At 39.3% G+C, this 24,977-nt stretch overlaps 1 protein-coding gene across 8 annotated transcripts in view; it reads right to left on the bottom strand.

Annotated features, from left to right (window-relative positions):
- The window catches only part of BLTP1 (bridge-like lipid transfer protein family member 1), a 1,044,923-nt gene that overhangs the window by 769,837 nt on the left and 250,109 nt on the right, over positions 1-24,977 (bottom strand). For all 8 annotated transcript variants that reach the window (XM_053703615.1, XM_053703613.1, XM_053703617.1 and 5 more), the window contains one exon: positions 13,388-13,467. In XM_053703615.1, the coding sequence (XP_053559590.1) occupies positions 13,388-13,467 (80 nt within the window). The remainder of the gene's footprint in view (positions 1-13,387; positions 13,468-24,977) is intronic.

Below are 24,977 nucleotides of genomic sequence, written 5' to 3'. Positions count from 1 at the left end.
TTTAGAGCTTCTTGGGATATTTAATGTTACAAGCAATATTGCCAATGTGGATACCAAACTAGCTGATACTACAGCATCAGAACAGTTATTTATGTTATTTATAATTAAACAAAGCTGTATATAGTCAAATGTAACCCAAAGGGTAATCTGGGGGTCTTTAATATACATGTACTCATTTTTTACTCAAGTACACTATAGTAAGTGACTCGAGTAACTCAACTTTATATACAAAAAATATGATTTCGAGTTTAACCTAGGTGTATGTAACACTATATTCATGTGAGCATATATTTACCAATGAATCATTGCTGCACTGATATTTATTCTCTGCTATAAAACATCTTATATAATAATTGGGCACACTCAACCGTGAGCATACATATGACAGTATGCACGGAGCTACTGTAAAATAAAAGCTGAACATATCAGGAATCAATACTTGATATAGCTTATAACCGGCTAAATTCTGAACCGTAATAAAAGCTATATTTTTGTATATTAATGTACTGGTGAAGACAGCCCAGCGCACAACTTTAGTACATAAGGAATTTTTACCTGTCAAATGTGTCAAGAAACTGGTCTATTAATAACACCTTGAATATCCATATACTAGATGGAGACCATTTAATGTACAACTCAAGTATTAATTTACCGTTCTTTTGTGGTCACGCTTATACATAAATATATCATAAGGTATAATACCCCTGCTTAAGTGATATATGTTGAAATATCAGCCATTACTCTATCAATACAACTTTAAGATATTTAACAACAAGATTTTATGTCCTCGTTTTGAGACAAATGTGTAAATACCAGTAGGTGTTCCTACAATACAACTCCAACTTTAGGTTTTACACGTATGTACTAACTATTAACTATTGTAGCATCAAAAGTAGTGCAATTCAGTAGTGACCTACAGCAGCAACTTTTATTATCTATTCACGCATATATGTCCAGATTATCTGTAATCTAAACCTCATCAGAGTGCAGCACTAATCTACACTTGTTATTTATTAATGCTCAATGATACATGATGATACTTTGAGATAGATCCCTTCATTACACCAGGGTACTATATTTACCCTTAAGCTACTTAATACAATTTATCTTTAACACAGCTTTGAATTATTTTTCTATTTTCTCAACACTAGAGACTTTCATTCAAAGATACTCTATATATTACACCTGCATAGAGTCAATACTAATTATTAGTGTGAATATATACGTTTATTCCACTTATTATAAGCAGGTAAATTAATTGCAATATCAATTGCACATAAGAGTTTCTGTTGAAGAATTCTCTGTATTACGTGACATAGTCACGTCAAAGCCAAGTAGACTACAATCGGTGCCTAAGTGTGGTTTTAAAGTTTTTCCTATTTTATTTCTAGACCCCAATATAAGATAAATTTTAATTGTAGTTAAGTTTGTGTCTCCCCTAATCTTGGATTTCATTATTGATTTCATTACATCAATATTACTCAATAGTGACCTGTGAGTGCTTTCAAGTGTATTCTTTCTCTTTTTGCTCTAGTAATCAACGTTATACACATAGCACCAAACTTAGCCATTTATGTTTGCTTATAACACACAAGGCCTTACAAGTTGGCCAGATATTAAATAAGCCAGGTCCTGTATTTACCTGTAGTGCCATTGGTAACTTTTCTCAATAAACTATAGATTAAACCTCATTTGTGAAAATATTCAATAAAAATGAAGAAACAAATAAAATTATTAGCATGTTAATACAGTTAAGGGACCAGAACACACCGGACTTGCATAAACAAAAATGCAAGACAACAAGACAAATGCAACAGCACCCAGTCTGAACCTCAAATGAGCAGTAGACTTTGTCCCTTAACAATGCTAAATAATACATAATCTGATACTTGATCTTTAAAGTAAACAGAAAAAATGGAGCAAAAGCAACATCATCCAAATAAATTACAGGTCCAAGAAAAGTACCTGAAAATAAAAAAATTTCCTTAAATAGGATACAACCATTTAAAAAGAAAATAAATACTATTTTGCTATAGAAACAATAGCATAATTTAGCAGGAGTAGAGATAGCCCCATTAAATTGGAGAACCCTCAAAATTGAATTTAACTGCCGGCAAAGAATATAATTTAAAACCTTTGAAGAAAATTGTCAGCCTATTCCATTCCCTAATATGAAGGAATGGAAAAAAACCTCTGAAGACACAGAAGATAAAATAAGCAGAAATAAAATGTTAGCTAGTTTTGAAAAAGAACTAGTTACCTCAATATCCAAAATAATCAACACCTTTTCAACAAAAAACAAATGTACTCTAATAAAAAATGAAAAAGTAGATTTGTTAGTGTCAATATCTGATGAAGAAAAGTTCTGAAAGAGAAAAAACATCATCAGAGAAGGATAATTCAGTATGTTGTTGGTCATTTGAAACTTCATAAAAAAGAAGTTTGAAAAAGACCTAAACATTTTTTAATAGAAGGCGCAAAGTCAGACAAAGCCTTAACCTAGAATCAGAAAAATATTCTTATAAATTTTCTAAGTATATCTTGTACATAAGATGTAAAAAGAAAAGCAATACATAAAGCATAAATACTAATGGACTCTGCATGTAAAAGTTTATCATGATAACTTATTACAAACCATAGCTAAAGATAAAGATTCATAACATTTAAAATAAATGAAATTCCTTAAATGACAGCTTCAGGAATGGGGAAAAATGCAAAACAAACAAGCCTCTAGCAACCAGAAGCAACAAAAAAGTGAGACTTAAATAATGTGAAAAAACCCACATTTTTTTGGCGCCAAGTATGACGCCCACATTTTTTGGCGCCAAGTATGACGCCCACATCTTTTGGCGCCAAGTATGACGCCCACACTTTTTGGCGCAAAAAAAAGTCTAACACACATGCGTCAAAAATGACGCAACCACATGTAAACTTCCGGCGTCAACTATGGCGCCGGAAATGACAAAATTTTGCGCCAAGAATGACGCAATAAATTGAAGCATTTTCTGCGCCCGCGAGCCTAACAGCACGCAAGGAAAAAAGTCAATTAGAAAATTTCTTTAAGGTAAGAAAAAATATTTTATTCATATGCATTTTCCCAAATAATGAAACTGACAGTCTGAAAGAAGGAATACTGATTATCCTGAATCATGGCAAATATAAGTTTAAAGACATATATTTAGAACTTTACGTATAAAGTGCCCAACCATAGCTTAGAGTGTCACAAAAAATAAGACTTACTTACCCCAGGACACTCATCTACATATAGCAGATAGCCAAACCAGTACTGAAACGAGAATCAGTAGAGGTAATGGTATATAAGAGTATATCGTCGATCTGAAAAGGGAGGTAAGAGATGAATCTCTGCGACCGATAACAGAGAACCTATGAAATAGATCCCGTAGAAGCAGACCATTGAATTCAAATAGGCAATACTCTCTTCACATCCCTCTGACATTCACTGCACTCTGAGAGGAAAACCGGGCTACAGCCTGCTGTGAAGCGCATATCAACGTAGAATCTAGCACAAACTTACTTCACCACCTCCACGGGAGGCAAAGTTTGTAAAAACTGAATTGTGGGTGTGGTGAGGGGTGTATTTATAGGCATTTTAAGGTTTGGGAAACTTTGCCCCTCCTGGTAGGAATGTATATCCCATACGTCACTAGCTCATGGACTCTTGCTAATTACATGAAAGAAAGAAGTTCCTACTCTTTCCCATTCATTACTAATAACGTTCGCCATCTTAACTGGCAAAGGAGAAGTCAGAGGGACCTTCCTATCTTCATAAACCCTGTCTAATTTGGGGATTTTATGCTCCTCAGGGAGTGTAGCCTCTGGAACCTCTAGTGTAGACAGAACCTCCTTTAATAAAAAAGCAGATGCCCAATTCAAAATCTAAAAGATGGGTTCCTCCACTGAAAGAGGTTTAGTAACTGAAGTCTCAGACTCAGAAAGTTCACCCTCTGAAGCTACAGAGGTTAACTCATCCTTGGATAGCTGGGATATAGTAGCTAAATCAGACAAATATTTAGATGACTCTAGGTCAGGAGAACTATGTTTAACCTGACCTACATAATGTAGAAAGGGTAGTAGATTCCTGAAAAGTAGACGGCTCGAAAGGGCTAACAGCGCTATGAGTATTAGGCTTGTCTCCCTTCTTAGACCTTAGAACAGTGCTGAGACAAATGGAACAAAATTGAGCAGGCAGGCAAACCACAGCCTCCGCACAATATAAACAAGAATTATTAATCAGTACAGAAGGAGTGGAACCTTCTAATGTAGTTTCAGAGTCCTCCATAGCTTTGTATATACCACAGAAGGACAAACAAAAAAAAAAACACTATTATTTAAAAAAACAGCACCTTAATACTCCCAATGGCTGGGGCACTCACCACCTCCTAGACCCAGACAGCTAACAGTGAAAACACTCTCCTCAGGAGTGTGGTCGGCAGCAGGATCTTAGGAAAAGAAAGAGACCGAACCCGGTCACGTGAGACAGTACTTCCCCTGCTTTGAAAAAGGGCCCTAAGCTATTATGAGCGGCGCATTACTTCAAAAACGAAAGTGAAACTTGTTTGTTCCAAACCAAAAAACACAGTCTAGGAGCCTAAAAAAATTCTCACATTTTGCAGATATAGATCTCCAAGCTGTTCAAATAATCTCCCTGAAGGAGATATTAACCCTTCATCCTATTGAGGTATAAAGGAGCCACACTGTAACCCTGTATAGCGTTTCAAATTGTATATATATATATATATATATATATATATATATATATATAAAAAAAAAAAACAGTCTTACCCTCCAGGATCCATGCTGTGGAACAGGCACAGCCTCTCAAGTGTGACAGTCTTGCAGCAGCGCTTCTGACATAGACTTGAGTGTGTAGCAGCAAGCAGTGAAACTCGTCAACACTAATTGCTCAGGAGCTGTTAGCAACAGTCTGGATGGGTTCACAGAAAAACTTTCCCTGCATCTCCAGATTCTAACTTTCATCAATACTCTCATTGAGAGGTTGACATGATTACGGAAAACTCCAGTCCTTTCTTGAATGGAACATACCAATTACAGGACTATCCAAATCTTCTGACACTTCTCTGCCACCTCCTATAGTGACGAAAGGCAAAGAATGACTGAGGGATATTTAAGCCTTTGGCTGGGGTGTATTTGCCTGCTCCTCGTGGCCAGGTGTTGTATTTCCCAACAGTAAGGAATGAAGTTGTGGACTCTCCCTGCCTTATGGAAGAAAAAGGCATCATTCTTGAAAGCCCAAGAAGTGGCAGCTGATCTTGTAGAATGAGTAGTAATCCGTTTAGGTGGAGGCTGACCTGCCTCCAAGTAAGCCTTATGAATCAAAAGTTTCAACCAAGAGGCCAAATAAACAGAAGAAACTTTCTGATTTTACCTAAAAATAGAAAAGTTTACAAACTAGAAGTTTGTCTGAAATCTTTAGTAGCATCAATATAATACTTCAATGCACAGTAGAGATTATAGAATCCAAACCAGAACCAAATTACATCTTTACCTGAAATGAAAAAGATACAAGTCTAGATTTAGACAGCAGACTAAGACTTTAACCATAAAGCCCTTCTAGAGAGGACTACCTAAGACAAATTTTTAGCAGTAATCGCAATGATATTAAAAAAAGCATCACAAATTAAAGCATTAGCACATTTAAGCAATTCCAAAATGTTTAAAAAATATTTATTAGCAGAATCATCAGAAAACTGCTCTAAAAAACTATTCAACCAAAAGGAAGAAGCATCAGCCACATTAGCAATAAAAATTGCTAGTCTAAAAGATAACCTGCCTGTTAAAAAGCCACCCTATGCAAGAATTCTAACTTCCTATCTAAAAAGTCTTTAAGGGAAGAACTATCTTACAAAGGAATAGAAATACATTTATCCAAAGTAGAAATAGGCCCATCCACTTTGAGAATAGCTCAATATTAGAGGCTGGTAACTGATACAGTCTCTTAAACCTTATAGAAGGATTTATAGGAATTCATGGCTTAGCCCAAACTCTGGAAACAATCTCAGAAACTGCATCAGAGATAAGAAACACATCTGGAGATTTAGCCATAGGCTTAAAATCAGAATCTAAACGATTAACAGTCTTATCCCCAATAACCTTAGGATCTTTAACCTCTAGAGTTAGCAAAACCTCTTTTAAAAGGGAACAAAATGTGCTCAATTTTAAATGAGGAATCTGATTCATGATCAGAAGAAACCCCCTGATCTGAAACAACTTCTCCCTCTGAGGATACAAAAGGTTCAGGACTAGAAACATTAGCCTCAGCAGGCTGAGAACTTGTAGAAGGTGAATTCTGAACTGACTTTTTACACTTGGAGGCATGACCGCAAATATTTCAGACACAGTGGATTGGTTAAAATCATTGACCCCAGGGCTCAAAATAGAAGGATTCTCCTACAGAAGAAGAACTAAAACCTTTAGAAGCAGTATCAGATTGATAAGATTGCATTAAAATATTAATACATTTATTGCATAAATTAGCCTGAGAAAAAAACTTCAGCTTGTTTACAATACAAACATTTAACACTGGTAGGAAGGTGTTCAGGTAACTCATAACATATAAACCCTCCATAAATGTTATATATATATATATATATATATATATATATATATATATATATATATATATATATATATATATATATAACAATAACCTAAGAGGCTTATTGGGGGCCAAGTAATACAAAAATATGGTAGTTACCAATAGGCAACCTACTACTGGAAAAAACATAATTTATGTAAGAACTTACCTGATAAATTCATTTCTTTCATATTAACAAGAGTCCATGAGCTAGTGACGTATGGGATATACATTCCTACCAGGAGGGGCAAAGTTTCCCAAACCTTAAAATGCCTATAAATACACCCCTCACCACACCCACAAATCAGTTTAACGAATAGCCAAGAAGTGGGGTGATAAGAAAAAGTGCGAAGCATATAAAATAAGGAATTGGAATAATTGTGCTTTATACAAAAAAATCATAACCACCAAAAAGGGTGGGCCTCATGGACTCTTGTTAATATGAAAGAAATGAATTTATCAGGTAAGTTCTTACATAAATTATGTTTTCTTTCATGTAATTAACAAGAGTCCATGAGCTAGTGACGTATGGGATAATGACTACCCAAGATGTGGATCTTTCCACACAAGAGTCACTAGAGAGGGAGGGATAAAATAAAGACAGCCAATTCCTGCTGAAAATAATCCACACCCAAAATAAAGTTTAACAAAAAACATAAGCAGAAGATTCAAACTGAAACCGCTGCCTGAAGAACTTTTCTACCAAAAACTGCTTCAGAAGAAGAAAATACATCAAAATGGTAGAATTTAGTAAAAGTATGCAAAGAAGACCAAGTTGCTGCTTTGCAGATCTGGTCAACCGAAGCTTCATTCCTAAACGCCCAGGAAGTAGATACTGACCTAGTAGAATGAGCTGTAATTCTTTGAGGCGGAGTTTTACCCGACTCAACATAGGCAAGATGAATTAAAGATTTCAACCAAGATGCCAAAGAAATGGCAGAAGCTTTCTGGCCTTTCCTAGAACCGGAAAAGATAACAAATAGACTAGAAGTCTTACGGAAAGATTTCGTAGCTTCAACATAATATTTCAAAGCTCTAACAACATCCAAAGAATGCAATGATTTCTCCTTAGAATTCTTAGGATTAGGACATAATGAAGGAACCACAATTTCTCTACTAATGTTGTTGGAATTCACAACTTTAGGTAAAAATTCAAAAGAAGTTCGCAACACCGCCTTATCCTGATGAAAAATCAGAAAAGGAGACTCACACGAAAGAGCAGATAATTCAGAAACTCTTCTAGCAGAAGAGATGGCCAAAAGGAACAAAACTTTCCAAGAAAGTAATTTAATGTCCAATGAATGCATAGGTTCAAACGGAGGAGCTTGAAGAGCTCCCAGAACCAAATTCAAACTCCAAGGAGGAGAAATTGACTTAATGACAGGTTTTATACGTACCAAAGCTTGTACAAAACAATGAATATCAGGAAGAATAGCAATCTTTCTGTGAAAAAGAACAGAAAGAGCAGAGATTTGTCCTTTCAAAGAACTTGCGGACAAACCCTTATCCAAACCATCCTGAAGAAATTGTAAAATTCTCGGTATTCTAAAAGAATGCCAAGAAAAATGATGAGAAAGACACCATGAAATATAAGTCTTCCAGACTCTATAATATATCTCTCGAGATACAGATTTACGAGCCTGTAACATAGTATTAATCACGGAGTCAGAGAAACCTCTATGACCAAGAATCAAGCGTTCAATCTCCATACCTTTAAATTTAAGGATTTCAGATCCGGATGGAAAAAAGGACCTTGTGACAGAAGGTCTGGTCTTAACGGAAGAGTCCATGGCTGGCAAGATGCCATCCGGACAAGATCCGCATACCAAAACCTGTGAGGCCATGCCGGAGCTATTAGCAGAACAAACGAGCATTCCCTCAGAATCTTGGAGATTACTCTTGGAAGAAGAACTAGAGGCGGAAAGATATAGGCAGGATGATACTTCCAAGGAAGTGATAATGCATCCACTGCCTCTGCCTGAGGATCCCGGGATCTGGACAGATACCTGGGAAGTTTCTTGTTTAGATGAGAGGCCATCAGATCTATCTCTGGGAGCCCCCACAATTGAACAATCTGAAGAAATACCTCTGGGTGAAGAGACCATTCGCCCGGATGCAACGTTTGGCGACTGAGATAATCCGCTTCCCAATTGTCTACACCTGGGATATGAACCGCAGAGATTAGACAGGAGCTGGATTCCGCCCAAACCAAAATTCGAGATACTTCTTTCATAGCCAGAGGACTGTGAGTCCCTCCTTGATGATTGATGTATGCCACAGTTGTGACATTGTCTGTCTGAAAACAAATGAACGATTCTCTCTTCAGAAGAGGCCAAAACTGAAGAGCTCTGAAAATTGCACGGAGTTCCAAAATATTGATCGGTAATCTCACCTCCTGAGATTCCCAAACTCCTTGTGCCGTCAGAGATCCCCACACAGCTCCCCAACCTGTGAGACTTGCATCTGTTGAAATTACAGTCCAGGTCGGAAGAACAAAAGAAGCCCCCTGAATTAAACGATGGTGATTTGTCCACCACGTTAGAGAGTGTCGAACAATCGGTTTTAAAGATATTAATTGAGATATCTTCGTGTAATCCCTGCACCATTGGTTCAGCATACAGAGCTGAAGAGGTCGCATGTGAAAACGAGCAAAGGGGATCGCGTCCGATGCAGCAGTCATAAGACCTAGAATTTCCATGCATAAGGCTACCGAAGGGAATGATTGTGACTGAAGGTTTCGACAAGCTGTAATCAATTTTAGACGTCTCTTGTCTGTTAAAGACAGAGTCATGGACACTGAATCTATCTGGAAACCCAGAAAGGTTACCCTTGTTTGAGGAATCAAAGAACTTTTTGGTAAATTGATCCTCCAACCATGATCTTGAAGAAACAACACAAGTCGATTCGTATGAGACTCTGCTAAATGTAAAGACGGAGCAAGTACCAAGATATCGTCCAAATAAGGAAATACCACAATACCCTGTTCTCTGATTACAGACAGAAGGGCACCGAGAATCTTTGTGAAAATTCTTGGAGCTGTAGCAAGGCCAAACGGTAGAGCCACAAATTGGTAATGCTTGTCTAGAAAAGAGAATCTCAGGAACTGATAATGATCTGGATGAATCGGAATATGCAGATATGCATCCTGTAAATCTATTGTGGACATATAATTCCCTTGCTGAACAAAAGGCAATATAGTCCTTACAGTTACCATCTTGAACGTTGGTATCCTTACATAACGATTCAATAATTTTAGATCCAGAACTGGTCTGAAGGAATTCTCCTTCTTTGGTACAATGAAGAGATTTGAATAAAACCCCATCCCTTGTTCCGGAACTGGAACTGGCATAATTACTCCAGCCAACTCTAGATCTGAAACACAATTCAGAAATGCTTGAGCTTTCACTGGATTTACTGGGACATGGGAAAGAAAAAATCTCTTTGCAGGAGGTCTCATCTTGAAACCAATTCTGTACCCTTCTGAAACAATGTTCTGAATCCAAAGATTGTGAACAGATTTGATCCAAATTTCTTTGAAAAAACGTAACCTGCCCCCTACCAGCTGAACTGGAATGAGGGCCGTACCTTCATGTGAACTTAGAAGCAGGCTTTGCCTTTCTAGCAGGCTTGGATTTATTCCAGACTGGAGATGGTTTCCAAACTGAAACTGCTCCTGAGGACGAAGGATCAGGCTTTTGTTCTTTGTTGAAACGAAAGGAACGAAAACGATTGTTAGCCCTGTTTTTACCTTTAGATTTTTTATCCTGCGGTAAAAAAGTTCCTTTCCCACCAGTAACAGTTGAAATAATAGAATCCAACTGAGAACCAAATAATTTGTTTCCCTGAAAAGAAATGGAAAGTAGAGTTGATTTAGAAGCCATATCAGCATTCCAAGTCTTAAGCCATAAAGCTCTTCTGGCTAAGATAGCCAGAGACATAAATCTAACATCAACTCTAATAATATCAAAAATGGCATCACAGATGAAATTATTAGCATGCTGGAGAAGAATAATAATATCATGAGAATCACGATTTGTTACTTGTTGCGCTAGAGTTTCCAACCAAAAAGTTGAAGCTGCAGCAACATCAGCCAATGATATAGCAGGTCTAAGAAGATTACCTGAACATAGATAAGCTTTTCTTAGAAAAGATTCAATTTTTCTATCTAAAGGATCCTTAAACGAGGTACCATCTGACGTAGGAATGGTAGTACGTTTAGCAAGGGTAGAAATAGCCCCATCAACTTTAGGGATTTTGTCCCAAAATTCTAACCTGTCAGGCGGAACAGGATATAATTGCTTAAAACGTTTAGAAGGAGTAAATGAATTACCCAATTTATCCCATTCCTTAGCAATTACTGCAGAAATAGCATTAGGAACAGGAAAGACTTCTGGAATAACCGCAGGAGCTTTAAAAACCTTATCCAAACGTATAGAATTAGTATCAAGAGGACTAGAATCCTCTATTTCTAAAGCAATTAGTACTTCTTTAAGTAAAGAGCGAATAAATTCCATCTTAAATAAATATGAAGATTTATCAGCATCAATCTCTGAGACAGAATCCTCTGAACTAGAAGAGTCCAAAGAATCAGAATGATGGTGTTCATTTAAAAATTCATCTGTAGAGAGAGAAGATTTAAAAGACTTTTTACGTTTACTAGAAGGAGAAATAACAGACAAAGCCTTCTTTATGGATTCAGAAACAAAATCTCTTATGTTATCAGGAACATTCTGCACCTTAGATGTTGAGGGAACTGCAACAGGCAATGGTACATCACTAAAGGAAATATTATCTGCTTTAACAAGTTTGTCATGACAATTAATACAAACAACAGCTGGAGAAATAGCTACCAAAAGTTTACAGCAGATACACTTAGCTTTGGTAGATCCAGCAGGCAGTGGTTTTCCTGTAGTATCTTCTGGCTCAGATGCAACGTGAGACATCTTGCAATATGTAAGAGAAAAAACAACATATAAAGCAAAATAAATCAAATTCCTTATAAGACAGTTTCAGGAATGGGAAAAAAATGCCAAACATCAAGCTTCTAGCAACCAGAAGCAAATGAAAATGAGACTGAAATAATGTGGAGACAAAAGCGACGCCCATATTTTTTGGCGCCAAATAAGACGCCCACATTATTTGGCGCCTAAATGCTTTTGGCGCCAAAAATGACGCCACATCCGGAACGCCGACATTTTTGGCGCAAAATAACGTCAAAAAATGACGCAACTTCCGGCGACACGTATGACGCCGGAAACGGAAATGAATTTTTGCGCCAAAAAAATCCGCGCCAAAAATGACGCAATAAAATGAAGCATTTTCAGCCCCCGCGAGCCTAACAGCCCACAGGGAAAAAAGTCAAATTTTTGAGGTAAGACAAAATATGATAATTTAAAGCATAATCCCAAATATGAAACTGACTGTCTGGAAATAAGGAAAGTTGAACATTCTGAGTCAAGGCAAATAAATGTTTGAATACATATATTTAGAACTTTATAAATAAAGTGCCCAACCATAGCTTAGAGTGTCACAGAAAATAAGACATACTTACCCCAGGACACTCATCTACATGTTTGTAGAAAGCCAAACCAGTACTGAAACGAGAATCAGTAGAGGAAATGGTAAATATAAGAGTATATCGTCGATCTGAAAAGGGAGGTAAGAGATGAATCTCTACGACCGATAACAGAGAACCTTATGAAATAGACCCCGTAGAAGGAGATCACTGCATTCAATAGGCAATACTCTCCTCACATCCCTCTGACATTCACTGCACGCTGAGAGGAAAACCGGGCTCCAACTTGCTGCGGAGCGCATATCAACGTAGAATCTAGCACAAACTTACTTCACCACCTCCCTTGGAGGCAAAGTTTGTAAAAACTGATTTGTGGGTGTGGTGAGGGGTGTATTTATAGGCATTTTAAGGTTTGGGAAACTTTGCCCCTCCTGGTAGGAATGTATATCCCATACGTCACTAGCTCATGGACTCTTGTTAATTACATGAAAGAAAAACAGAAGGAAGCCAATACCAGCGCTGAAAAATAACAGAGGATTTCAAATAGGAGTATATCGACAAACCGACAGGAGGCAGCAAAGGAAAAGTCCCTGCGACATCCGTGAAAAGGCTTGTGACTAAATCCCCACAGGTAAAAACTACGTCACTACCCATACCCCAAATACAACCCTCCAACAATCACTGTACTCTGAGTGAAAAAATGGCCTCAAATTGACATGAGAACCCCTCTCACTGAAGAATCAAATGCACATATTCATTCTTCAACCTCTTCTACTGGAGGCAAAGACAAGACTGAGGTACGCGGGTGGGGGGGTTATAGAGGACTTGGGCTTTGGTAATCTTTGCCTCCTCCAGTAGTAGTGAAGAGTAATTCCCAGGAGTAATAAATTGTGGACTTTCACCACCTGTATGAAAGTAAAATCTTTAAATTTCCATACATTTTTCACAGGTATGGCTATGTGCAGAATTATGTAACATTAACTCCAATGCTTACTTTTTATGTAACATTAGTTTCTACTTTTCCTTTAATCATGACTGACTGCCTGAAAACATTATTATTGGTGAATGACCCTATCATAAATAAGTAAAGGTCTTGTTATGAAAGAAAGTGATTGTGTCTGTTTTGTACATTGGATTGGAGGTTTGGCAGCAACCTCTTACAACGTGCACTAAGAAGTTGGTGCTGTACTTTCTTATGAATTGTTACCATAAAATATGTTTCTATCTCCAGGTTATTTCGATCAGTAGCTGATTACCTGGCTCATCCATGTAGTAATAGATGTCAACATCATTAGACTGAAGGACCACAAAACCTTCTCCCATGAGCCTAGGAGGCCTAAAGAGGTACAAACAAAGCAGTGCAATATTATCAACTGGCATTACATATTTAGCTATACACTTACTTAATATTTTGCCTGCTTGGGATTACTATGGTAAGATATACAGATTTTGTTCAGTCTTAAAAGTTTTCATAGCCCCCTTTACTACTAAGCCATATTAAACCCATGTTCCAAAGCCAAATTTAGACTTTTGCATTCAATAAATATAATCATCAGGATTACTGCTTTTTTTGCTAGTTACATTCACAAATCAGCAGACTAAGCACTTTTATAGAATAACTTTACATGCTAAAATCCTCAAAAATGGTAAAAATCTGCTATAAGGAATTTACTTAGATTTTTTATTTCAGTTTCTGTAGCATACATAATAATCATTATTTCCTTAGGCCTAGATTTGGAGTTCGGCGGTAGCCGTCAAAACCAGCGTTAGAGGCTCCTAACGCTGGTTTTGGCCGCCCGCTGGTATTTGGAGTCAGTGATTAAAGGGTCTAACGCTCACTTTTCAGCCGCGACTTTTCCATACCGCAGATCCCCCTACGCCATTTGCGTAGCCTATCTTTTCAATGGGATCTTTCTAACGCTGGTATTTAGAGTCGTTTCTGAAGTGAGCGTTAGAGCTCTAACGACAAGATTCCAGCCGCCTGAAAATAGCAGGAGTTAAGAGCTTTCTGGCTAACGCCGGTTTATAAAGCTCTTAACTACTGTACCCTAAAGTACACCAACACCCATAAACTACCTATGTACCCCTAAACCGAGGCCCCCCCACATCGCCGACACTCGATTAAAATTTTTAACCCCTAATCTGCCGACCGCCACCTACGTTATATTTATGTACCCCTAATCTGCTGCCCCTAACCCCGCCGACCCCTGTATTATATTTATTAACCCCTAACCTGCCCCCACAACATCGCCGCCAGCTACTTAAAATAATTAACCCCTAATCTTCCGACCGCAAAGCGCCGCCACCTACGTTATCCCTATGTACCCCTAATCTGCTACCCCTAACACCGCCGACCCCTATATTATATTTATTAACCCCTAATCTGCCCCCCACAACGTCGCCTCCACCTGCCTACACTTATTAACTCCTAATCTGCCGAGCGGACCTGAGCGCTACTATAATAAAGTTATTAACCCCTAATCCGCATCACTAACCCTATCATAAATAGTATTAACCCCTAATCTGCCCTCCCTAACATCGCCGACACCTACCTTCAATTATTAACCCCTAATCTTCCGATCGGAGCTCACCGCTATTCTAATAAATGGATTAACCCCTAAAGCTAAGTCTAACCCTAACACTAACACCCCCCTAAGTTAAATATAATTTTTATCTAACGAAATAAATTAACTCTTATTAAATAAATGATTCCTATTTAAAGCTAAATACTTACCTGTAAAATAAACCCTAATATAGCTACAATATAAATTATAATTATATTATAGCTATTTTAGGATTAATATTTATTTTACAGGCAACTTTGTAATTATTTTAACCAGGTACAATAGCTATTAAATAGTTAAGAACTATTTAATAGTTACCTAGTTAAAATAATAACAAATTTACCTGTAAAATAAATCCTAACCTAAGATATAATTAAACCTAACACTACCCTATCAATAAAATAATTAAATAAACTACCTACAATTACCTACAATTAACCTAACACTACACTATCAATAAATTAATTAAACACAATTCCTACAAATAAATACAATTAAATAAACTAGCTAAAGTACAAAAAATAAAAAAGAACTAAGTTACAGAAAATAAAAAAATATTTACAAACATAAGAAAAATATTACAACAATTTTAAACTAATTACACCTACTCTAAGCCCCCTAATAAAATAACAAAGCCCCCCAAAATAAAAAAATTCCCTACCCTATTCTAAATTAAAAAAGTTACAAGCTCTTTTACCTTACCAGCCCTGAACAGGGCCCTTTGCGGGGCATGCCCCAAGAATTTCAGCTCTTTTGCCTGTAAAAAAAAACATACCATACCCCCCCCCCCCAACATTACAACCCACCACCCACATACCCCTAATCTAACCCAAACCCCCCTTAAATAAACCTAACACTAATCCCCTGAAGATCTTCCTACCTTGTCTTCACCATCCAGGTATCACCGATCCGTCCTGGCTCCAAGATCTTCATCCAACCCAAGCGGGGGTTGGCGATCCATAATCCGGTGCTGAAGAGGTCCAGAAGAGGCTCCAAAGTCTTCCTCCTATCCGGCAAGAAGAGGACATCCGGACCGGCAAACATCTTCTCCAAGCGGCATCTTCGATCTTCTTCCATCCGGAGCGAAGCGGCAGGATCCTGAAGACCTCCAGCGCGGAACATCCATCCGGACCGACGACTGAACGACGAATGACTGTTCCTTTAAGGGACGTCATCCAAGATGGCGTCCCTCGAATTCCGATTGGCTGATAGGATTCTATCAGCCAATCGGAATTAAGGTAGGAATTTTCTGATTGGCTGATGGAATCAGCCAATCAGAATCTAGTTCAATCCGATTGGCCGATCCATCAGCCAATCAAGTTCGGATTGAACTTGATTCTGATTGGCTGATTCCATCAGCCAATCAGAAAATTCCTACCTAAATTCCGATTGGCTGATAGAATCCTATCAGCCAATCGGAATTCGAGGGACGCCATCTTGGATGACGTCCCTTAAAGGAACAGTCATTCGTCGTTCAGTCGTCGGTTCGGATGGATGTTCCGCGCTGGAGGTCTTCAGGATCCTGCCGCTTCGCTCCGGATGGAAGAAGATCGAAGATGCCGCTTGGAGAAGATGTTTGCCGGTCCGGATGTCCTCTTCTTGCCGGATAGGAGGAAGACTTGGAGCCTCTTCTGGACCTCTTCAGCACCGGATTATGGATCGCCAACCCCCGCTTGGGTTGGATGAAGATCTTGGAGCCAGGACGGATCGGTGATACCTGGATGGTGAAGACAAGGTAGGAAGATCTTCAGGGGATTAGTGTTAGGTTTATTTAAGGGGGGTTTGGGTTAGATTAGGGGTATGTGGGTGGTGGGTTGTAATGTTGGGGGGGGGGGGGGGGTATGGTATGTTTTTTTTTACAGGCAAAAGAGCTGAAATTCTTGGGGCATGCCCCGCAAAGGGCCCTGTTCAGGGCTGGTAAGGTAAAAGAGCTTGTAACTTTTTTAATTTAGAATAGGGTAGGGAATTTTTTATTTTGGGGGGCTTTGTTATTTTATTAGGGGGCTTAGAGTAGGTGTAATTAGTTTAAAATTGTTGTAATATTTTTCTTATGTTTGTAAATATTTTTTTATTTTCTGTAACTTAGTTCTTTTTTATTTTTTGTACTTTAGCTAGTTTATTTAATTGTATTTATTTGTAGGAATTGTGTTTAATTAATTTATTGATAGTGTAGTGTTAGGTTAATTGTAGGTAATTGTAGGTAGTTTATTTAATTATTTTATTGATAGGGTAGTGTTAGGTTTAATTATATCTTAGGTTAGGATTTATTTTACAGGTAAATTTGTTATTATTTTAACTAGGTAACTATTAAATAGTTCTTAACTATTTAATAGCTATTGTACCTGGTTAAAATAATTACAAAGTTGCCTGTAAAATAAATATTAATCCTAAAATAGCTATAATATAATTATAATTTATATTGTAGCTATATTAGGGTTTTTTTTTACAGGTAAGTATTTAGCTTTAAATAGGAATAATTTATTTAATAAGAGATAATTAATTTCGTTAGATTTAACTTATATTTAACTTAGGGGGGTGTTAGTGTTAGGGTTAGACTTAGCTTTAGGGGTTAATCCATTTATTAGAATAGCGGTGAGCTCCGATCGGAAGATTAGGGGTTAATAATTGAAGGTAGGTGTCGGCGATGTTAGGGAGGGCAGATTAGGGGTTAATACTATTTATGATAGGGTTAGTGATGCGGATTAGGGGTTAATAACTTTATTATAGTAGCGCTCAGGTCCGCTCGGCAGATTAGGAGTTAATAAGTGTAGGCAGGTGTCGGCAACGTTGTGGGGGGCAGATTAGGGGTTAATAAATATAATATAGGGGTCGGCAATGTTAGGGCAGCAGATTAGGGGTACATAGGGATAACGTAGGTTGCGGCGGTTTACGGAGCGGCAGATTAGGGGTTAAAAAAAATATGCAGGGGTCAGCGATAGCGGGAGCGGCAGATTAGGGGTTAATAAGTGTAAGGTTAGGGGTGTTTAGACTCAGGGTACATGTTAGGGTGTTAGGTGCAGACGTAGGAAGTGTTTCCCCATAGCAAACAATGGGGCTGCGTTAGGAGCTGAACGCTGCTTTTTTGCAGGTGTTAGGTTTTTTTTCAGCTCAAACAGCCCCATTGTTTCCTATGGGAGAATCGTGCACGAGCACGTTTTTGAGGCCGGCCGCGTCCGTAAGCAACTCTGGTATCGAGAGTTGCATTTGCGGTAAAAATGCTCTACGCTCCTTTTTTGGAGCCTAACGCAGCATTTGATTAAACTCTCGATACCAGAGTTAAATTTATGGTGCGGCCAGAAAAAAGCCTGCGGAGCGTTAACAGCCCTTTTACCGCCGAACTCCAAATCTAGGCCTTAGTAAGCACATTATGGTTTCACATTTCGCATATGTCAACCTTCTCTAAACACCAAAAGGCTGAATCTTGAAACTATATTTGTTTAACAGAAGTAACTAAAAATTAGACGGCATGATCTATATTTCTATAATCTATTATAGTTTTGTCATTGGAATGACATTCACCTGGCAGATGGATGGACACTGGGAAACATTTAAAAAAGGATGGATGCTTTCAGATTGGTCCCAAAGTGTATTATGGGGGAAATATGAGAGGGGCTAACCCCCCCCTAGGCAATCAGCATTTACTGGTTGCAAACTTAAAGGGGTATGAAACCCAAAACTTTTCTTTCATGATTTAGAGTATACAATTTTAAACAAATGTTCAAATTTACTTCTTTTATCTAATGTGCTTTGTTCTCTTGGTATTCTTTGTTGAAACATATATACCTATCATAACTGGTTACCTATGTGTTCAGCAAGCTCCCATTAGTGCACTGCTGCTCCTTCAACAATGGATACCAAGAAAATGAAGAACATTTGATAATAGAAGTAAATTGGAAAGTTGTTTAAAACTGTATGCTCTATCTGAATCAAGAACAAAATGTAGGTTTCGTGTTCCTTTAACAGGTGATTCCTTATTTGGAATAGTGCTCATAGAGGGGTGCTAGTGTACATTTTTGAATACCCTAGAAGTAATGTAATACATTGAGGATGGTTATTTCTACTGCAATCACTTGCCAACGAAAGGGGCATAAAAGGGTCAATCAAAGGGGGGGGGGGGGATAGGCGATCTGTCAAAGCCACCTCACCCTCCATAGAAAAATCCCTGGTTATCACCATATATCACAGTGATCACCTGTATGCTAGGGAAACATCATTAAAAGCAGTGGTGTCCTTCATATTAATTACAGATTCCCTTGTCTCTCTGGCTCAAACAATACAAGAAAACATAATTTATGCTTACCTGATAAACTTATTTCTCTTATAGTATATCCAGTCCACGGATCATCCATTACTTGTGGGATATTCTCCTTCCCAACAGGAAGTTGCAAGAGGATCACCCACAGCAGAGCTGCTATATAGCTCCTCCCCTCACTGCCATATCCAGTCATTTGATCGAAACAAGACGAGAAAGGAGAAACCATAGGGTGCAGTGGTGACTGTAGTTTAATTAAAATTTAGACCTGCCTTAAAAGGACAGGGCGGGCCGTGGACTGGATACACTACAAGAGAAATAAATTTATCAGGTAAGCATAAATTATGTTTTCTCTTGTTAAGTGTATCCAGTCCACGGATCATCCATTACTTGTGGGATACCAATACCAAAGCTAAAGTACACGGATGATGGGAGGGACAAGGCAGGAACTTAAACGGAAGGAACCACTGCCTGTAGAACCTTTCTCCCAAAAACAGCCTCCGAAGAAGCAAAAGTGTCAAATTTGTAAAATTTTGAAAAGGTGTGAAGCGAAGACCAAGTCGCAGCCTTGCAAATCTGTTCAACAGAGGCCTCATTTTTAAAGGCCCAGGTGGAAGCCACAGCTCTAGTAGAATGAGCTGTAATCCTTTCAGGGGGCTGCTGTCCAGCAGTCTCATAGGCTAAGCGTATTATGCTCCGAAACCAAAAGGAGAGAGACGTTGCCGAAGCTTTTTGACCTCTCCTCTGTCCAGAGTAAACGACAAATAGTGCAGATGTTTGACGAAAATCTTTAGTAGCCTGTAAGTAAAACTTCAAGGCACGGACTACGTCCAGATTATGCAAAAGACGTTCCTTCTTTGAAGAAGGATTAGGACACAATGATGGAACAACAATCTCTTGATTGATATTCCTGTTAGAAACCACCTTAGGTAAAAACCCAGGTTTGGTACGCAGAACTACCTTGTCTGAATGAAAAATCAGATAAGGAGAATCATAATGTAAGGCAGATAACTCAGAGACTCTTCGAGCCGAGGAAATAGCCATCAAAAACAGAACTTTTCAAGATAAAAGTTTAAAATCAATGGAATGAAGGGGTTCAAACGGAACTTCCTGAAGAACTTTAAGAACCAAGTTTAAGCTCCACGGGGGAGCAACAGTTTTAAACACAGGCTTAATCCTAACCAAAGCCTGACAAAATGCCTGGACGTCTGGAACTTCTGCCAGACGCTTGTGCAAAAGAATAGACAGAGCAGAGATCTGTCCATTTAAAGAACTAGCTGATAAGCCTTTGTCCAAACCCTCCTGGAGAAAGGACAATATCCTAGGAATCCTAACCTTACTCCATGAGTAACTCTTGGATTCACACCAATAAAGATATTTAAGCCATATCTTATGGTAGATTTTCCTGGTGACAGGCTTCCGAGCCTGTATTAAGGTATCAATGACTGACTCGGAGAAGCCATGCCTTGATAGAATCAAGCGTTCAATATCCATGCAGTCAGTCTCAGAGAAATTAGATTTGGATGATTGAAAGGACTTTGTATTAGAAGGTCCTGTCTCAGAGGCAGAGTCCATGGTGGAAGAGATGACATGTCCACTAGGTCTGCATACCAGGTCCTGCGTGGCCACGCAGGCGCTATCAGAATCACTGATGCTCTCTCCTGTTTGATTTTGGCAATCAGTCGAGGGAGCAGAGGAAACGGTGGAAACACATAGGCCAGGTTGAAGAACCAAGGAGCTGCTAGAGCATCTATCAGCGTTGCTCCCGGGTCCCTGGACCTGGATCCGTAACAAGGAAGCTTGGCGTTCTGGTGAGACGCCATGAGATCCAGTTCTGGTTTGCCCCAACGATGGACCAGTTGAGCAAACACCTCCGGATGGAGTTCCGACTCCCCCGGATGAAAAGTCTGACGACTTAGAAAATCCGCCTCCCAGTTCTCTACGCCTGGGATGTGGATCGCTGACAGGTGGCAAGAGTGAGACTCTGCCCAGCGAATTATCTTTGAGACTTATAACATCGCTAGGGAACTCCTGGTTCCCCCTTGATGGTTGATGTAAGCCACAGTCGTGATGTTGTCCGACTGAAATCTGATGAACCTCAGTGTTGCTAACTGAGGCCAATCTAGAAGAGCATTGAATATTGCTCTTAACTCCAGAATATTTATTGGGAGGAGTTTCTCCTCCTGAGTCCACGATCCCTGAGCCTTCAGGGAGTTCCAGACTGCGCCCCAACCTAGAAGGCTGGCATCTGTTGTTACAATCGTCCAATCTGGCCTGCGAAAGGTCATACCCTTGGACAGATGGACCCGAGAAAGCCACCAGAGAAGAGAATCTCTGGTCTCTTGATCCAGATTTAGTAGAGGGGACAAATCTGAGTAATCCCCATTCCACTGACTTAGCATGCATAATTGCAGCGGTCTGAGATGCAGGCGCGCAAATGGCACTATGTCCATTGCCGCTACCATTAAGCCGATTACTTCCATGCACTGAGCCACTGACGGGCGTGGAATGGAATGAAGGACACGGCAAGCATTTAAAAGTTTTGATAACCTGGACTCCGTCAGGTAAATTTTCATCTCTACAGAATCTATAAGAGTCCTTAGGAAGGAGACTCTTGTGAGTGGGGATAGAGAACTCTTTTCCACGTTCACTTTCCACCCATGCGACCTCAGAAATGCCAGAACTATCTCTGTATGAGACTTGGCAATTTGAAAGCTTGACGCCTGTATCAGGATGTCGTCTAGATACGGAGCCACCGCTATGCCTCGCGGTCTTAGAACCGCCAGAAGTGAGCCCAGAACCTTTGTAAAAATTCTCGGGGCAGTGGCCAACCCGAACGGAAGAGCTACAAATTGGTAATGCCTGTCTAGAAAGGCAAATCTTAGGAACCGATGATGATCTTTGTGAATCGGTATGTGAAGGTAGGCATCCTTTAAGTCCACTGTGGTCATGTACTGACCCTCTTGGATCATGGGTAGGATGGTCCGAATAGTTTCCATTTTGAATGATGGAACTCTGAGGAATTTGTTTAAGATCTTTAGATCCAAAATTGGTCTGAATGTTCCCTCTTTCTTGGGAACCACAAACAGATTTGAATAAAATCCCAGAAGATATCCCTGAGATATGATCTCCAACGCCCAGGGATCCTGAACAACTCTTGCCCACGCCTGGGCGAAGAGAGAAAGTCTGCCCCTCACTAGATCCGTTTCCGGATAGGGGGCCGTTCCTTCATGCTGTCTTGGGGGCAGCAGCAGGCTTTCTGGCCTGCTTGCCCTTGTTCCAGGACTGGTTAGGTTTCCAGGCCTGTCTGGAATGAGCAACAGTTCCCTCTTGTTTTGAAGCGGAGGAAGTTGATGCTGCTCCTGCCTTGAAATTTCGAAAGGCACGAAAATTAGACTGTTTGGCCTTTGATTTGGCCCTGTCCTGAGGAAGGGTATGATCCTTGCCTCCAGTAATGTCAGCAATAATTTCCTTCAAGCCAGGCCCGAATAAGGTCTGCCCCTTGAAAGGAATGTTGAGTAATTTAGACTTTGAAGTCACGTCAGCTGACCAGGATTTAACCCATAGCGCCCTACGCGCCTGGATGGCGAATCCGGAATTCTTAGCCGTTAGTTTAGTCAAATGAACAATGGCATCAGAAACAAATGAGTTAGCTAGCTTAAGCGTTCTAAGCTTGTCAATAATTTCATTCAATGGAGCTGTCTGGATGGTCTCTTCCAGGGCCTCAAACCAGAATGCCGCCGCAGCAGTGACAGGCGCAATGCATGCAAGGGGCTGTAAAATAAAACCTTGTTGAATAAACATTTTCTTAAGGTAACCCTCCAATTTTTTATCCATTGGATCTGAAAAAGCACAACTGTCCTCAACCGGGATAGTGGTACGCTTTGCTAAAGTAGAAACTGCTCCCTCCACCTTAGGGACCGTCTGCCATAATTCCCGTGTAGTGGCGTCTATTGGAAACATTTTTCTACATATAGGAGGTGGGGAAAAGGGCACACCGGGTCTATCCCACTCCTTGCTAATAATTTCTGTAAGCCTTTTAGGTATAGGAAAAAACGTCAGTACACACCGGCACTGCATAGTATCTATCCAGCCTACACAATTTCTCTGGAATTGCAACTGTGTTACAGTCATTCAGAGCAGCTAATACCTCCCCAAGCAAAACACGGAGGTTCTCAAGCTTAAATTTAAAATTAGAAATCTCTGAATCAGGTTTCCCCGAGTCAGGGATGTCACCCACAGACTGAAGGCTCTCCGTCCTCATGTTCTGCATATTGTGACGCAGTATCAGACATGGCTCTAACAGCATTTGCGCGCTCTGTATCTCTCCTAACCCCAGAGCTATCGTGCTTGCCTCTTAATTCAGGCAATCTAGATAATACCTCTGACAGGGTATTATTCACGATTGCAGCCATGTCCTGCAAGGTAATCGCTATGGGCGTCCCTGATGTAATTGGCGCCATATTAGCGTGCGTCCCCTGAGCGGGAGGCGAAGGGTCTGACACGTGGGGAGAGTTAGTCGGCATAACTTCCCCCTCGACAGAACCCTCTGGTGATTATTCTTTTATAGATAAAGACTGATCTTTACTGTTTAAGGTGAAATCAATACATTTAGTACACATTCTCCTATGGGGCTCCACCATGGCTTTCAAACATAATGAACAAGTAGGTTCCTCTGTGTCAGACATGTTTAAACAGACTAGCAATGAGACTAGCAAGCTTGGAAAACACTTTAAAACAAGTTTACAAGCAATATAAAAAACGTTACTGCGCCTTTAAGAAACACAAATTTTCCCAAATTTTGAAATAACAGTGAAAAAATGCAGTTACACTAACGAAATTTTTACAGTGTATGTAATAAGTTAGCAGAGCATTGCACCCACTTGCAAATGGATGATTAACCCCTTAATACCAAAAACGGAATAACAAATGACAAAAACGTTTTTTAAACAGTCACAACAACTGCCACAGCTCTACTGTGGCTTTTTACCTCCCTCAATACGACTTTTGAAGCCTTTTGAGCCCTTCAGAGAAGTCTTGGATCATGCAGGAAGAAGCTGGATGTCTGTGTCTGTAATTTTTGCTGTGCAAAAAAACGCTAAAATAGGCCCCTCCCACTCATATTACAACAGTGGGAAGCCTCAGGGAACTGTTTCTAGGCAAAATTCAAGCCAGCCATGTGGAAAAAACTAGGCTCCAATAAGTTTTATCACCAAACATATGTACAAAACGATTAAACATGCCAGCAAATGTTTTGAAAATACACTTTTATAAGAGTATGTATCTCTATTAATAAGCCTGATACCAGTCGCTATCACTGCATTTAAGGCTTTACTTACATTACTTCGGTATCAGCAGCATTTTCTAGCAAATTCCATCCCTAGAAAGATATTTTAACTGCACATACCTTATTACAGGAAAACCTGCACGCTATTCCCCCTCTGAAGTTACCTCACTCCTCAGAATATGTGAGAACAGCAAAGGATCTTAGTTACTTCTGCTAAGATCATAGAAAACGCAGGCAGATTCTTCTTCTAAACACTGCCTGAGATAAACAGTACACTCCGGTACCATGTAAAAATAAACTTTTGATTGAAGAAATAAACTAAGTATAAAACACCACAGTCCTCTTACGACCTCCATCTTAGTTGAGAGTTGCAAGAGAATGACTGGATATGGCAGTGAGGGGAGGAGCTATATAGCAGCTCTGCTGTGGGTGATCCTCTTGCAACTTCCTGTTGGGAAGGAGAATATCCCACAAGTAATGGATGATCCGTGGACTGGATACACTTAACAAGAGAAATAGGGGTCTTTTAGAGTGCCTCTCCCAATGTTCTTCTCAGGACCTATTTAGCAAGCACCCCACTAACTGATTTTGCGATTTTACTGACCACCCAACAAAAATTTAAGACAATATTAAGATAAAACTAGCAAATATTAAATATTTTAAATGTTTGTTTCACAAATTATCACAATCATTTTTGTTAAATTTTGCAATTTTTGCTTTCTAATTTACTCCTATTATCAATT

The sequence above is a fragment of the Bombina bombina genome, chromosome 2, assembly GCF_027579735.1.
Source record: "Bombina bombina isolate aBomBom1 chromosome 2, aBomBom1.pri, whole genome shotgun sequence".
In the NCBI taxonomy this organism is placed as follows: Eukaryota; Metazoa; Chordata; class Amphibia; order Anura; family Bombinatoridae; genus Bombina; species Bombina bombina.
The sequence above is the reverse complement of the archived record's forward strand: the minus strand, read 5'-3'. Positions and strand labels throughout refer to the sequence as shown.